The following is a 16024-nucleotide window of genomic DNA, read 5'->3' as shown; positions in this document are numbered from 1 at the left end:
AATAATCTTCCAAACCCCGTCCAAGGGAAGCTGTTCATTCGGTACAGGCCGCCCTGTCCAGCCCTGAATCTGGGAATTGCTTGTGCGGAGAAACCGGCGAGATGTCGGGGCTCCTCCCCTATCAGCGGCTCATGCCGCGATTTTGGAGATTATCTATAGTTGACCCCAACTGCAGTCTACGGGGGCCTGGTAGCATTGGTTGATTGAAACCCAGTTTACCCCGCTCATGCTTGCTGCGGTCTCAGCTATAATTTCCCAGTCCGCAGCTTTATAGTGGTGCTTGCACAAAGCCTGTACTTTTGTGGCCCTAATGATTCCGATCCCAGTAGGAAACCTGAGATTTATTTCTTTTTGAGACCGCCCGACTCCTACAAGGGGAAGATAACCTTCGTTAGACCTGAGCAATGCGTACTCCGCAGGACACAGGTGTATCTCAAAGCAAGCCCCACGAAATCACCCTAAAAGGCGGGGGCCCCTGCTCCTGCATTTTACCTGCCAGGTCTGCTGTTATCTGTAAAGCTCAAGTTATCTCGCCGGCCCTGGCTGTCGCGGCTTCACGCCGAGAGTAACCTTATCACGGTTAAAGCCGCGCCAATAATATACAGGCGGTAGAAGCCGTTCTAGTCGCTGGCCTCCAGTACCAGTGAGATTTTATCCAAACGTATCCTATTATCTGCATCGGCTCTTTCTTTCCGCTCAGACGCTAGAGGGAAGAGGAGTGGTCCCGTTTAAATCCAATGTCGTCCTCCATGTTCGCCCCGGGAACATTCTTCTTTTGGCCGCCGACTTGACAATATCACGCTGTGCCAGATTTAGCTTTACGATGGAAGCAAACAAGCCTAAACTTGACAGGAAAGATGCGGTAGATGCGCAGTCCATCGTGTCTATCAAGGCTTGCGATGATGTGCAAGCCGTCGCTAATACCTTTCAGAGCGATGCGGAGAAACGGCTTGTTCGAAAGGTGGATCTCACTCTCATGCCTACCATATGGGTGCTCTACTTGTTTTCTTACGCAGACCGCACCAAGTAAGACTGCATCCATGACCAAGAGCGCACTTCGCTAACAAGAACGCAGTATTGGAAATGCCAAAGTCGCGGGCATGACTGCTGATCTTGGCATGTCTTCCGGGCAGTACTCGCTGGCACTTGTGGTCTTTTTCATTTCCTACATTGTATTCGAAGTCCCCAGTAACCTGGTTCTTTCGAAGACGCGCCCTTCAATTTATCTTCCGATTATTATGACATTATGGGGGACTATTACCTGCACTATGGGGGCGGTCAAAAGTCCCGGTGCCTTGTATGCTGTCCGGTTTATGCTGGGTGTCCTGGAGGCCGGGTTTGCCCCCGGCGTCATGCTCATTCTGTCGTCTTGGTACAAGCCGCATGAACAAGCAAAGCGATTCTCGATATTCTACTCTGCGGCCGTTATCTCGGGAGCTTTCGGTGGAATCGTTGCTGGCGGGATATCAGGTTCACTGGATGGCGCCCATGGCATTGCCGGGTGGCGATGGCTTTTTGTATGGCATCGCATTCTACGAATCAATTATTCGGAACTAACATGGAATCCAGATCGTGGAAGGGGAGCAACGATTGCCTGTGCTCTTATCGCAGTATTTATTCTGCCGGACTATCCAGCGACAACGAAACGATTCACACCAGAGGAAAGGACACTTGCTGTGGAGCGACTCGAAATGAATAATGTCGTCATTTCAACCGAGGAAAGGACACCGCTCAGCTCGCTAGAGGCACTAAGAGGCTCGTTGACCAATTGGCGGACGTGGATTATGACGGCTGGATACACCGTAAGCAGCAAACTCCAAGTGGAATAGTTTTCATTCTGACAATGAAAGGCTATCGGAGGATCCGCGACCATGTCATATTTCTATCCAACCCTGGTGGCAGAAATGGGCTACAGCTCGACTATGGCGGAATACAGTAAGCATCTCTTCCTCCACCTGGGGAAGCGCTCTATGTGTCTGACCAGTTACAGTGGTGGTTCCTATATATGCCGTGGCGTTCTTCGCAGTGTTAACCACCGGATACTTGAACGATAAAATACCAAATTACCGGGGTCTCATAATCGCCGGCTGGCTCACCATATCGATGATCTGCAGTATCATCATATGCACAGTCTATAACCTGAAAGCAAGATACGTCTTCCTGGTGTTCATGGCATCTGGCCTACTCTCGTCCAATGCGTCGTCTCTCGCCTACAGCTCCTCGACATTCGCGTCCATGCCACAGGAAACCAGAGCAGTTAGTCTAGCTTTTGTGAACGGCATCTCTGGCATATCACAGATATACGGGGCATACCTATTCCCTGATACAGATGCCCCGAAATATTTGATGGGGTTCGCTGTCATCTCTGCTTTATCTGCGGCGAGTGTTGGGATTTACACCCTGGCTCATATTTTAATCCGAAAATATCCTCACCCGAACCCTTGAGCTACTCCAACTCCGGACTCAATACATGTCATCGGGATATTGACCTTTGGGGCGGAACTTCTATTTTATGCCTCCGAGTCTTCATAGTTATGAGACTTTCGTTCGAGCGAACTTGTTGCTGTGGAGATTTTTAGTTGTATCCTCCAGAAGCGAATTCTTACATTGCTAGGCTTTTACAAGCCCTTAGCACTATAAAAAAGCTCCATCTTCAAGACGCTTAAGAGGAGTACCCCTGTCTTAGAAATCTATAGTATGTGAGTATTATTGAGTATTATCTAAAACCTATTCTCTATGGCTAGGTAGTTCCGAGAGTAAATGAAGTACACAGCAAGGATAGTACTATGCTTTTTGCCAGTCTCCCGTGGCAGACGTACCACGCATATGGCCAAGACCTAAGCAGGAATCGGATTTGGTGCCGAGGGTCACCATTAGAATCAGAATACAGAAAACGTTAAAGACAATCGAAGAGGATACAAGTACAAGAACAATCGAGCCATCTCACCCGGAGTATAGTGGGCTCCTTTTGGGTTTTTTTCTTTTCTGGGGGGGGGGGGTTTTGGTGCTGATGATTTGCAGAATGGGTTGAGCGGAAGGGTTACTCGGAGGGATATATAGGGCGTATGGATGTGTGGCGCCTTCTGCAAGGATGGGTCTAAATACCGTGTGCCAACTGTCGGCTTTTGCTGTGCAGTTGTGAGTTGTAGAGACAAAGGGTAGAAAGAAAATTCATATTGAAGGGGGCGAACTCTAGCTAAGGGCTCTAAGGCCGGATACGCCTTACATGGACTACGGCAAATAACAGAGAAGAAAAGCAAACGAGGTAAAATAAATCAGAACGAAGGACAAGAACATTGTGTTATTGGAAAGACTTGTCGCAAGATCAAAAAAAATTTAGCAAAATGGTCATTTTCAAGCATCTAGAATCAAAATCACCGCAAGAAGAAACACATAGATTCGTTAGATCAGTGGAGAAACCCCGAAAATCAAGTCTGCCTGGGAATAAACTATCCAGGTAAAAACGTAGGCAGGAAGAATGTTTTAACAATTTGAATAATGTAACAGTAATGGTGCACCAAGCTTAGGTCTCGCTATACTTCGGCACAACCAGGTCGCCCACCATGACAGTGCGACGAGCAGGTGGTTCCCACTCCATAGCGTCGATCTCGGCACGAGCAAGGGCAGCATATCTTCCGAAGAGTACCTTCCCATCGAGAGTACGGGTCTTAGCTAGAGTCGAAAAGGGCTCCTCACGTCGGATACCAGTGAGCTGGTCAATGCAGACCATCTGGCAGCGCTCGCAGGAGCCCATGACGTCCACGCGGAGCTTCTCCGGGCCAATCTGGAGCGAAGACCACATATCCTCGGCATAGGGTTGTTCGGCGTCGCCGAGTTTGGTGAGGCGCTCGGCTACGACGATATTGCTGCGGAAGACGTCTGCGGCAACCGCCTTGGGGGAGCCGGAGATGGGGCGGCCCTTCGCTTTGATATTTTCGTTCAGACGGTTCACTGAGGAGCGTGAGACGATCAGAATAGGCATCTCGTTTGCTAACAGAAGAGGGTTGCGGCCCTGCTCGCGGACTGGAGGGGGAAGGTCTGGGGGGAACGATCCCGGCATGATGATTTTGCGGACCTTGTGCTTCCAGGAGTGCGAGCGAGAGGGTCGAGAGTAGCGATTCGCACTCTGAGGAGGGAACCGGGCAAGGGTGCATGGCACACCGAGGAAATCGGAGAAGAAGGTTGACACGACCGGAGATGCATAGGCATGCAGGGCGAGTTGGTCTCCGCATACTGTGGAGCGCTTGGTCGACATGGGACACATGGAAGTAGAAATAAGGCTGCCCGTTTGTTCCCAACCGAGCGAGATTTCCAGACTCACAGAATCTTTCATGCCATCGCAATGGATGCGGAGCACACCCCGTTCGAGATCAACGTCTGGACGAATAAGCGCCATGCGAGGATATCGCTTTTGATTCAGCGCTGCTCCAGTTCCTTGATGGATCAGGCACCACTCGCGATCCCAAGCAAGCCCCTCGGGCTTCACCTCCCAGCGTTTTCCTTCGGGGATTTTGAAAGCACCGCAACTCTTGATCGGGAACACAGCAAGGCTTTCGATATAGAAATGGCGGTCGATGGGGTTCTCAAGAGTAGGGTTGACGGCGACGACAGGTGCGCTCTTTTCAACGTAGAAGTCCTCCACAAAATTGGCAAAGGATTCGACATCGGTCATATTGGTCATGGCACCCAAGCTGACACGCAGAATGCCAGTCGGTCGACCAGCCATGATATCATTACTATCACCGCAGCGTAATTCTTCTTTGGAGTACAAGTTGCGAAGCTCAGTGCCGTCCCACCCAAGAGCGGATGCCACGCCGCCTGGGTTGCAAACTCCGCCAGTGCGAATTTGGATGTTTTGGACGGTGGCCAGTTTCTCAACCTCGCTCTTGGGTATCCATTCACCTTGACTGTTACATAGATTGAATGCGATGATTGGGCCCTGGGTTTCGGTGCAGCCATAGGTGGAGGAGCGCGAGTGATAAATTTGGCAGACTGTCCGCTGGTTCCAATGGGTCAACTTTGAAAGTCGCTCGAAAAGCAGCTCGGCGAGACAGGCTGTATGGGCAGAGATATTTGCCATTGACCGGTAAAGCCGCTCATGGGTATCCATTGCAGCATTCAAAGCAATGATGTTATGGAATGCAATTGTCCCATCTTCAAGGCGACTATGGAGGGACTGCTCTGCTTTGGCATGCCACTGGAGAGTAGCCAGAGCCATGTCGACGGTACCTCCACCAAAGTACTTGCGGCGTTCGAAGATATGACCAGCCTCCTTGCGAACAATCAAGGCCCCCCAAGTCCGGGAAGCCAAAGATCTTGTAGAAACTCACAGCCGTAAAGTCAGGAGCAACGGCGCTCAAGTCAAGCGGAGAAGTGGAGACGAGAGACGCAGCATCAAGCAATGTAAACACGCGGCTCCCGGTTTCTCTGGCGGCATAGCGGATCTGGTTGCACCAGCGAAGTGGAAGGCGACGTCCGTTCATATTGGATTGCCCCGGGTAAGCAATCAAAGTGGGGACTTTGACTTGCTTAGAGGCCAGCTCGGAAATCCACATATCAACCTCGGTATCGCAGCTGAAATACTGATGGCCGAGATGGGCGACTTCGCGCACCCCGACTATACTATTGTGAGAATCCAGGTGGTAGCCATACTGGAAACCGCGGTTGTCAAAGTCGCGAAAGGCATCTGCCACAAGCTTTATGGCGGCGGTTGCATTTGCCACAAAAACCACGTCGAACTCGTCCGGGTCTGCGTTGAAGAAACGAAGAACACGAAGACGAACATCATCAGTGCGTTGGGTTGAGAGCTGTGAGGACAGGGACATGGAATGAGGATTGCCAAAGATGTTACTGTTCATGTCACCTGCAAAGGCCTCGATGGTGGATTTAGCATAGAGGGTGGTCCCAGCATGATCGAGATAAGTGGTGTCTGTAGATATCAGCACATGTCTTCGAGAAGTAGCAAACCGGGAAACCCGGATGCAAGAATTCATACCATTCATAAGAGGGTATTCCTGGTTTCGAATCGCGTCGACGCTCGCACAGTATCCTTTGGAGTAACCACTCAGGGCCTGGCCTGAGCCAAGGTCTGCGTCCATGATGCAGTTTGTAACGAGGGAAGACTTCAAGAGTTCACTGTTCAGAGCCTCCGCGGCCTGCAGGGGTGCAGCTGCAACACGACTTCGGACGTGTCCTCAGAAGGGTTGCAGCTGTTCTCTTCGAGAGGTGGTGATGAGGGGATGTGGATATAAGTTGAACGGAATCGTCGGGATGAGGATGGCTGGGAACAACCAAACGGTAGAAATGTAAAAAAAGCTCGGAATCAACTCAGTTCTGGAAGCCCAAACAACACTTCCACGTGCTCAATCAATAAAGCGAAAATACAGCAATTGCTATTCTATACTGAGCAGCAAGACAGTATGAGAGTCCATCCTTCTAAGCCTGGTCAGAATGATCTCTTATATACAAGACCTGGCAGATTTGAGCTGATGGAGCCGTGGGGGTTCGAGCATGTAGTACATCAAAAAGGCATTTTCCGCTGCATAAAACTCCAACCCGCAGCCACGAGAAACTTGCATATATGACTGTTCCTCGTGAGGGGCTTGCAGATAAGCAGCCTTGACGGAGCCTACCGAAGGGTTCAAGTGGCGGATGACCCACCTGCAAGTCCAAACGAATCTGAACAATATCGGGGCTACTGCAGCACGGCCAATTTTGATACGCCAAGCAGATCAGCAGGATTCGGAAATGGTGTTTGCCATACGCGGTGAACGCTATTTCCAAGCCATCCCCAGTCATGTGACGGAGGCAAAGTCGCCTCAATGACGGTCGCGGCGGGTGCTGCGGACGGGTTGAGGAGACTCACCCGAGTGGACTCGGCCGCCTGTCTCGAGCCATAAAGTGATAAAGTGGACAATCGCATCTGCGGGTACCTCTTGGCATCTGTTGGAACCTCCATTCAAGTCTACGTCATGTGTTATGTGAACAACCTCCAGGGCTTCCAAGACTTGCGTGCAGGGCCATCTCACCAGCGTCGAAACCGCGGGCCTCACGCCTCCGCAAATATAATTGCTCTGCACTGATCGGTGGACGCATTACCGGGCCACAGGTGGCTGCAGGAAATGACTAGTCTCTCAGATACTCAGCTAGACAATACGATCGAGGAGGTTCATTCGACCTTACCCGTGGGCTCCACTTGTGTTGCCTATCATTGCCCGTTGTTGCCTGTTGACTGGCACAGTGTCTTGAACCACTGCCGCCAGTAGACGTTCATAGATCACGAACAGCCCCGGGGGCTAACTCATTCCGCGGGGTCTGATCAGCATATAAATTGCCACCGAAGGAACGCTCATTCTTCTAAAGCTTGGAAGATCTTCTGAACAATGCCTCGGAAGCTCCGTGCTAGACACGCTAACAGAGTGGTGGGTAACACAGACCGTGTCGGTCAAGCCAACTCGGTTCTTGTTCCTCAACTGCCTGCTATCGAACAAACCGAATGTCCGCTTTTTACAATCTTACCAGCGGAGATCCGCAATCACATCTACGCCTTGTCTCTTGAATCGGATGATAGGTCCAAGAAGGATCCGGACTCGCTATATCAGCGCCACGCTTTCTATTACCGTCCGGGTTACAAACAACCGAGATGCATCCCAACAGCCTTGCTCCAAACGTGCCAACAGATCTACCTTGAGGCGTCACTTTTGCCTGCAGCAGTCAATGAGCACACGTTCTGGTTCTATCGCGCCCCTCCTCACGTAAAGAACGCCACGTCACCGGTGGCGTACTTCCAGAAAATGAGCCCAGAGCAACGGGCCCAAGTGTATCATCTGCATTTCTTCTTCCAACAGTTCGCTCTCGAAGACGATCATTGGCACAGTATCCTCCGGGGACTCAAGATCGGCGACAACGATGAACGCGGCATGCGAAGCGACATCAGGATCGCGCCGAAAAAGATGACCATCACACTCCGGCACACGGACTGGTGGCTATGGGAGAATGACGACCCGTTGGGCATTGACCCGTTCCGACAAGGGCGAACTCATGCAGCTGAGATGGGAAATACGAATCGAGAATACAACCCAAGAGCCTGGGGAAACCGGTTTATGCTCATTCCCACCCTGAACGAACTCGTCATTGAGTTCGAAACGGTTCTGCGCAAGAGGAATCAGCTGGATTCCATTCTGCAGATGGCCCACCAATGGAAATTCCCCATGGATGTCGAGAAACACGTGTACCTCGTCGCCGATCCAAGCACGCTAAGAGCGTATACCTGGGTGGGTGCCACGGAGGATGACCTGCAGATGCAGGGAAGCATCTGGCGGGTTATCCCATCGCCACCGGTGGGACCAGAAACTCAGCCTGATACTGCTCTGGCAGGCCAAGCAGCCGCAAATGAAGCACCTCTAAGTCCCACTCTCAGGCCTTTTGAAACCACTTCTGAAATTCGCACCGTGGAGGAAGAAAATTCAGAGAAGTACTACGTTGTTTACTTGACATGGAGGAAGCAAGTTGTAGAGGGGTAAATTTTACATTCCAGTGATCTAGCGTCAATCAGTCCCAAAATTGCTGACGAATATGCCCATAACCCTATTTTGCTCCGGGCTATCCATACTCCTAATACTATACTAGTACTAGTAGACGAAAGCCTTTATGACTCAAGAGCATAATGCAATGATCACATCAACTTCTCGACGATGCTCAAGATTGTTCGTTCTGATGGGTACTCGTAGCACATACTAGTGATCGGCTACCACGAAAATTGATGAATTGATTCTTATTGACACAGGGACTAAACATCCAAGCATGAATCGCTGTGATACTCTGGAGTTTGAATAATATGATACAGATATGTTGAAAATGGCGAAAGTAACTCCATCCCAAAACCCCGGCAATGGTCATACAGATGCTGGCGAGAATAGAAGATGGCCCAACGGCAGTCTCATCTCGAGTAAGGCAAAACGGTCGCTTGGTAGATAGTCGGTTTTCACGAAATATATGGCGACCATGTAAAACAACCAAAATTGGGCGTCCGAGTTTACCGCTTGGGCCATTGGCGCCATCCACGACCATGGCCTCTCTGTTAAGAACACCGTTAGCCGCAGCCATCGAAAACTGCCATAACTGATGAGAACTTACCTGCTTCCACAGACGGATCATCTCCGGCATCTCCATCATTGCCTTGCGGCGGTCCTCCAAGCGAGCCTCCATAGTACGCTCCCACTTGTGACCCTTAACCTTCTGGCCAATACCAGTACCCTTAATAGCCAAGCCACGCTCCGAGAGACGAGCAGCCTTGTAAGGAGTCGACTTAGGTCCAGGTGGGAGAAGAGGCTCAACATTGTACTTCTGGGCCAATTTGACTAGATCTGCTTGTTCTCGAAGTCCATAGCGTGGACCCTTCCACTTCCCAGTGCGGAAGATCTTCTGAGGGAGGAAAGGGTTTGGAAAATTAGGGTCGTTGTGTAGAAGTGCGCGGGAGAACGAATACTTCTCCAGATCGGGTTTCGGAGTACCCTTGGCATCACGGTTGGGTGTGTAAGGCGATGGCAGGGACTTTTCAGCGGCTTCTGTGCCCTCTGCCTGGCTAGCTTCCCGCGGTGTTGGCTGAGGCGCAACTAAGGCGGAGTATTTCTGGGGAGGATAACGGGCGAAGAAATTGCGCAGCCTGGTAGGCAAATTGCCTACTGCTGATGATGCTGCAGACATGATTCCAAATGCAATTGGCGGAGACAAACCAGCTTGTCGGGGAAATTCTAAAGTTGAAGTGGTTGCTTCCATTCACACTAGTCCAGTTGTGGAAATATTGTCGCCTTACTGCCTGAAGCGGTGAACGATTGTTCAGTTAACTAGTTATCTCAGTCTTTTTCGTTTCCGCATTTCGTTGCTCTAGTTTCATCACCTTTTCCGATCCTCCCCGCATTGTTACCCAACAGCTGTTCTTCATCGGTATCTGTGACAGTGCTACAGAAGAACATTTCCCCTCCCTGCTTGTGCATCCTCCAAGATGGAGCCCGTCCCGGATTACGAGTATGGGGGCTCTGAGCAGGAGAATGCGGAGCTGCTGAGACTTGAGCTTGAACTGGTACGTTTGTGACGCGTCGCTCCCAACGAAGACCCGCGCAAGGACCCGCGATAGCCCACCGCTGAGGACCCGTGTGCGGGGCTATTTAACTTGTTATGGTTCTAATAAGATGAACAGCGCGTCGATCCTGACGACTACGGAACGTGGGAGCAGCTCGTGAGCGTCGCTGAGTCGCTCGAAGGTGGGATCAACCGCAACTCCAACCCCCAGGCCATCACCACTGCGCGCCGTATCTATGACAAGTTCCTCGCCAAATTCCCCCTCTTTTTCGCCTACTGGAAGAAGTATGCCGACATGGAGTTTGCGACCACTGGCACTGAAGCCGCGGAGATGGTAAGCTTCAGTCCTACCTTCTAATTCCGTATACCAACGGTGGTACTCTGCGAATGGGTACTTACATGCTGCTCAGGTCTATGAACGCGGCATTGCCAGCATTCCCATGTCCGTTGATTTGTGGGCCAACTATTGTTCCTTCAAAGCAGAGACTTCCCACGACCCTGTCATCATTCGAGAGTAAGTTGGAACATGCCCGTTGGGCTTCCCTTCACCCTACCCACTACCGACGTAGCTGAGACGCTTCTGCCGGCCCGATGCGCAAACTGTGGAGGAGTCGAATGGATGCGCGCTGGTTTAGCAGCTCATTCGAAACCTAACCGACCCGGACGGCAATCGCATTGCACATCTCACCTATGGCTCACCCGAGCTGCTACCTTCCCGAGCAGAACTCAACTTTCCCTCTTGCACCGATACACCAAAGCACCGGTCTTGGCGCTCAAAGCACAGGCTTTCTTGCTTAACTTACCCCCCTCCCCTATAGCTTCTATCTGGCTGTCTCTTCTCGACCGAGGCAGCGATATGAATGTCTCCTCGTGCATATTGCGCTTGATAAACTCCCAATCCTTCTCTCCCTTCCTTGTCCTTCATTGATCAGTCCAAGATGTCCCGATGCTGACCCAAAGCTCAACAGACTTTTCGAACGCGCCCTAGCCGTCGTTGGTCACGATTTCTACGGTCACGACCTCTGGGATAAGTACATCGTGTACGAGGAACGCCTTGAGGCTCATGACAAGATCTTTGCGATCTTGGCCCGTGTCATCCATGTGCCCATGCACCAATATGCTCGATACTTCGAACGCTACCGTCACATGGCCCAGCTTCGTCCCCTTGCCGAACTCGCCCCGAAGGATGTCCTGACTCAACTCCGTGCCGAGGTTGAGACCATGTTTGCTCAAGTCGGAGGTAAGAGCGAGGCCGAGATTGAGCACGAGCTTCGTCTCCGGCTCGATGCGCAGGTCCTGGAGACCTTCCACAAAACCCAGGCCGAGGTAAACAGTCGCTGGGCATTCGAATCTGAGATCAAGCGCCCTTACTTCCACGTCACCGAGCTCGATGAGGCCCAGCTTGTCAACTGGCGGAAGTACCTCGATTTTGAAGAGTCCGAAGGTTCATTTGACCGTATCCGGTTCCTGTATGAGCGCTGTCTCGTAACCTGTGCCTTCCATGAAGAGTTCTGGCTCCGTTACGCTCGATGGATGACAGCTCAGCCTGACAAGGAGGAAGAAGTGCGTTTAATCTACCAACGTGCTGTTTGCATCTTTGTCCCCATTGCTCTGCCTACCATTCGACTGCATTATGCCTACTTCGAGGAGATGGTTGGCCGCACTGAAGTGGCAAAGGAAATTCATCTGGGCATTTTGATCAACATGCCTAGCCATGTTGAAACCATTGTGTCGCTGGCCAATTTGTCTCGCCGTCACGGTGGCCTTGATGCTGCCATCGAAGTTTACAAGACCCAACTGAACTCCCCGGAGGTTGATATGGGCACCAAGGCTGCTCTGGTTGCTGAGTGGGCTCGCCTTCTGTGGAAGATCAAGGGTGCACCCGAGGAAGCTCGCCAGGTCTTTGAAGAGAACAAGCAGTACTACCTGGACAGCCGCCCCTTCTGGTCCAGCTATCTCAAGCTGGAGATCGAACAGCCCACCAGCGCCGAGACCGAGTCCAAAGCCTACGAACGCATTAAGGGTGTAATTTCTGACGTGCGATCTAAGAGCACCCTGCCTCCCGAAGCCGTGAAGGAACTAGTCGAACTCTACATGACTTACTTGCTCGAGCGAGGCACTGCCGACTCGGCCAAAGAGTACATCACTTTGGATCGAGAAATCCATGGCCCTGCTTCTATCGCGCTAGTTCGTACTGGCGGCCATTACGCCTACTCCCCCGCCGCTGCTGATCTTATTTCCTCGCAGCAGCCTGCTGCCGACCCAGCCGCAGCGCAAGCTTACGCCTACTACCAGCAGGAAGGCGCTCTGAACGGTGCTCCCCAGGCCTAAAAAGATACCCCAGACCCACTAACGGTTTCAAAATATCCCCCCTCGGATTTGTTTACGAATATTGCAATTTCTTGAGCGGCATTTGCCCATCTCCAATTCGGTGTTGTGGTTTGTTTCTTTCCCCTTTCTTCTGGGTGGGTATCCTTCTTTCTCTGTAGTACCAATCAATTTCTTTCTTATCTTCTTCGTTCACAAGTCTGTAAGGCTCGTAGTTGAACTTTCATGGTCCAGCACAAATTCTGTAATCATACTATATATGGAGGCTTCTAATTTACTATTGCTTTTAAAGGAGTGGTCTTATTTGCAGCATAATGATGTCGCGGGTGCTAGTCCTGATATAATGCTGCGTACTTAAATTTGAACTAATATGCTATCCAAATTGGAGATAATACTCGTACGCCATTTGTCTCCATTCGCATATATAAAACGTTCCGAAGTCGACCATAAAGGACGTGTTTCTAATCCAACTTGGAGAAAATCAAAAGAAAATCCGTACATCGCTTAAATATGCATATCAACTAGCAAAATACCAAAAGCATTAGCTTTTCCCATTTAGTTTCCGAATGTTGGGATGGCCCATCATTCCATTAGCTTGGGTTTGGAGTGCCCGTGTTCGGTTCTCTCGTTCAGCCTCATCCTGTAACAACGGGTTATTCCTTATCACCACGTGATATTTCACCGCTTTGCACAGCGAGCTCTTACAGTCTGCCGTAGATTTTCAACATCCACGTATTTGCCGTTTCGCGTTTCGCTCTTTCGTTCTCCCATCCATCACTCCCCCAAGCGCCACGATGGAGGGAGGTAATACCAACGGCTTTGGAGGGGCCGCTCCAGCTTCCCCCCAAAGGCCGCCTTCACCACCCCCGCCGCCTCCATTGGAATCTGGCGTACCACCCCCTCCACCTCCGGACATGAACCCACCAGCGCCTCCTCCGGACATGAACCCACCAGCGCCTCCTCCGGACATGAACCCACCAGGACTTCCTGTGGAAACGAAAAGACAGAAACAGGGATGGGGTACTAAGAAATCATCTGGTCAAGCTAAAAATGCAGATGAGATCTTGCGCGCGAAGAAAGAACGTGATGATGCTGCTTCCAAGGTATGCCTCTCGTGATAACTTGTGAATAGTCCATTCTTATGCCACCGGTAATCTAACAAGACGGTCGTCCTTTAGCCGAAATTCTTATCAAAGAAAGAACGCGAGAGGATCGCGCTTGAGAAACGGGCTGCCGAGGTTGCAGCTGCGCAGAAGCCCAAGGATGATAGGATGAAGTTTGGGGAGACCAAAGCTGCAGGTTCCAGCATAGCGAGATACAACAACGCGAAGCATGATGATATGATACAAGACAGCCGATCCTCCGGTGAAAGAGCCCCCACTGGCCCTCGGGCCATGCGTGACAATTACGACGAGCGATCTAGAAATGACCGTATGCTCCCATCTCCCCCTCCAGCTTCCGGGAAAGAAAAACGTGGCTCGAAGGCAGAGAAGTGTCTCGCGGAAGAGGACGAAACGGTTGCACAAGCAAAAATGGTCCGACAGTACTACTTGGGATCGGAACAGACCTCAAATTTCTCAGTGAAGAAGCGAAAGCGGGGAGCCGCCGACAAATTCAATTTCGCGTGGAGCGCTGACGAGGACACGAGTCGCGACTACAATCCCCTTTACCAGCACAAACATGAGGCAAACTTCTTCGGGCGAGGCAGGCTGGCAGGCTTCGGTGACGATGTTGTAGATCAACAGGCGCAGAGGTACGCACGGGCCCTGGAAACGAGAGATCATGAGTCGGGTGAAATGCGCGCAAAGGAGGTCCTCGAGATGGAGCGACGCCGTCGCGAGGAGGATAAGCGTACCCAGATCGACAAGCACTGGAGCCAGAAAGCTCTCAAAGATATGCGCGAGCGAGACTGGCGGATCTTCAAAGAAGATTTCGAGATTTCTACCAAGGGAGGCAGCGTGCCCAATCCGATGCGCTCTTGGGCTGAGAGTGGATTGTCAAATCGCGTGCTGGAACTAGTTGAACAGGTCGGATACAAAGATCCGACGCCCATTCAGCGTGCCGCAATTCCTACTGCCCTCGAATCTCGTGATCTTATTGGTGTTGCCCAGACAGGTTCCGGTAAAACTGCAGCTTTCATACTTCCTCTTCTCATGTACATCATGACGTTACCACGTTTTACAGAAGAGCCCTGGCGTATTGCCGAAGGCCCATACGCTATTGTCCTGGCTCCGACCCGTGAGTTGGCCCAGCAGATCGAAAGTGAAACAATGAAGTTCACTGGACCTCTTGGTTTCAAGGTCGTCAGTATCGTCGGTGGCCACTCCATCGACGAACAAAACTACAATCTCCGTAACGGCGCGGAAATTATCATTGCTACCCCTGGTCGTCTGGTCGATTTTCTCGAAAGACGTATGCTAGTCCTTAACCAATGTTGCTACGTGATCATGGATGAAGCCGATCGTATGATCGATATGGGGTTCGAAGACCCCGTGAATAAGATCCTGGACGCGCTCCCTGTGACCAATGAAAAGCCTGACACCGATGAAGCCGAGAACTCGCTCGCTATGCGCCGATACCGATACCGCCAGACAATGATGTACACTGCCACCATGCCTGCAGCTGTCGAACGAATTGCCCGAAAGTATTTGCGACGACCGGCCGTCATCAGCGTCGGCAATGTGGGTGAAGCCGTCGATACAGTCGAGCAACATGTCGAGTTGATCACCGGCGAAGAAAAGCGCAAGAAACGACTTGCCGAGATCCTAGGCTCTCGCACCTTCAGGCCACCGATCATCGTCTTCGTCAATATCAAGCGCAACTGTGATGCTGTTGCCCGCGACATCAGGCACATGGGCTTCTCAGCGGTTACCCTCCATGGTTCCAAAACCCAGGAACAGCGTGAAGCCGCCCTTGCTGCCCTCCGTAACGGTCAAGCGGAAATTCTCGTTGCAACAGATCTTGCTGGACGAGGTATCGATGTACCCGATGTGTCACTCGTCATCAATTTCAACATGGCGTCTTCCATTGAGACCTACACCCACCGTATCGGTCGTACCGGTCGTGCGGGCAAGAGTGGTGTCGCTATCACATTCCTGGGCAATGAAGACGCTGATGTCATGTTCGTTCACCCTTTAGTCCCCCCATCCGATCCCATCACATGCTAACAATCCTCTAGGTACGATCTCAAGCAAATGCTCGCTAAATCTCCCATTTCCCGCGTGCCGGACGAGCTTCGCAGGCACGAAGCAGCTCAATCTAAGCCCACACGAGGCCATGGGAAGAAGATCGAGGACAGCTCCGGTGCGGGTGGAAAGGGAGGCTGGCCATAGGGTGGCCAGTCGAAACTAGCACCTCAGTCACAGCAGCGATATGGTCAGGGTCCACATGGTTGGCCATTCCGAAGGGCCCCAAGCGCGAGTGCCTCAATTTATTACAGGCCCTTCTAATGTCAATCCGAAACCGATGCACCCCCTTTGCCTCGGCTAATAGCCAGAGAGAATGGAAGCGAGCCAACGAAATGGGTGGTCAAGTCTTTCGTCGTCAAGGATGATCCGGGTAAGGTCCCGCGTTAGTTATTCACGATACCAGGATTCAAATCTAGCAACCAATGTAT

The 16024-nt window shown here is 51.4% G+C and overlaps 7 protein-coding genes across 7 annotated transcripts; 4 read left to right on the top strand and 3 right to left on the bottom strand.

Moving 5' to 3' along the window:
- Positions 1 to 823: 823 nt before the first annotated feature.
- Positions 824 to 2445, top strand: N7468_006569 (uncharacterized protein; the record flags this gene model as incomplete). The annotated part of the gene is made up of 4 exons (XM_058475865.1): positions 824 to 1026; positions 1076 to 1802; positions 1851 to 1935; positions 1991 to 2445. 4 exons carry the CDS (start codon positions 824 to 826, stop codon positions 2443 to 2445), a joined length of 1470 nt encoding a protein of 489 aa, XP_058328755.1.
- A 1078-nt stretch (positions 2446 to 3523) lies between these two features.
- hxB (putative molybdenum cofactor sulfurase protein (HxB)) lies at positions 3524 to 6098 on the bottom strand (the record flags this gene model as incomplete). Its single annotated transcript, XM_058475864.1, has 3 exons — positions 3524 to 5272; positions 5331 to 5929; positions 5996 to 6098. 3 exons carry the CDS (start codon positions 6096 to 6098, stop codon positions 3524 to 3526), a joined length of 2451 nt encoding a protein of 816 aa, XP_058328754.1.
- Positions 6099 to 6694: 596 nt separating this feature from the next.
- N7468_006567 (uncharacterized protein) lies at positions 6695 to 6958 on the bottom strand (the record flags this gene model as incomplete). Its single annotated transcript, XM_058475863.1, has 1 exon — positions 6695 to 6958. One exon carries the CDS (start codon positions 6956 to 6958, stop codon positions 6695 to 6697), a length of 264 nt encoding a protein of 87 aa, XP_058328753.1.
- A 424-nt stretch (positions 6959 to 7382) lies between these two features.
- Positions 7383 to 8522, top strand: N7468_006566 (uncharacterized protein; the record flags this gene model as incomplete). The annotated part of the gene is made up of 1 exon (XM_058475862.1): positions 7383 to 8522. The coding sequence occupies one exon, from the start codon at positions 7383 to 7385 to the stop codon at positions 8520 to 8522; it is 1140 nt and encodes a 379-aa protein (XP_058328752.1).
- Positions 8523 to 9034: 512 nt separating this feature from the next.
- On the bottom strand, positions 9035 to 9705 carry N7468_006565 (mitochondrial 54S ribosomal protein mL59; the record flags this gene model as incomplete). Its single annotated transcript, XM_058475861.1, has 2 exons — positions 9035 to 9076; positions 9136 to 9705. 2 exons carry the CDS (start codon positions 9703 to 9705, stop codon positions 9035 to 9037), a joined length of 612 nt encoding a protein of 203 aa, XP_058328751.1.
- Positions 9706 to 10003: 298 nt separating this feature from the next.
- On the top strand, positions 10004 to 12411 carry N7468_006564 (putative mRNA splicing protein (Prp39); the record flags this gene model as incomplete). Its single annotated transcript, XM_058475860.1, has 4 exons — positions 10004 to 10081; positions 10199 to 10414; positions 10491 to 10594; positions 10899 to 12411. 4 exons carry the CDS (start codon positions 10004 to 10006, stop codon positions 12409 to 12411), a joined length of 1911 nt encoding a protein of 636 aa, XP_058328750.1.
- A 791-nt stretch (positions 12412 to 13202) lies between these two features.
- Positions 13203 to 15740, top strand: prp28 (mRNA splicing protein PRP28; the record flags this gene model as incomplete). The annotated part of the gene is made up of 3 exons (XM_058475859.1): positions 13203 to 13511; positions 13587 to 15529; positions 15587 to 15740. 3 exons carry the CDS (start codon positions 13203 to 13205, stop codon positions 15738 to 15740), a joined length of 2406 nt encoding a protein of 801 aa, XP_058328749.1.
- Positions 15741 to 16024: the final 284 nt, after the last annotated feature.

The sequence above is a fragment of the Penicillium chermesinum genome, assembly GCF_028974085.1.
Source record: "Penicillium chermesinum strain IBT 19713 chromosome Unknown utg000005l:1.0-4115287.0:1.0-4118363.0, whole genome shotgun sequence".
NCBI lineage: Eukaryota > Fungi > Ascomycota > Eurotiomycetes > Eurotiales > Aspergillaceae > Penicillium > Penicillium chermesinum.
The sequence above is the reverse complement of the archived record's forward strand: the minus strand, read 5'-3'. Positions and strand labels throughout refer to the sequence as shown.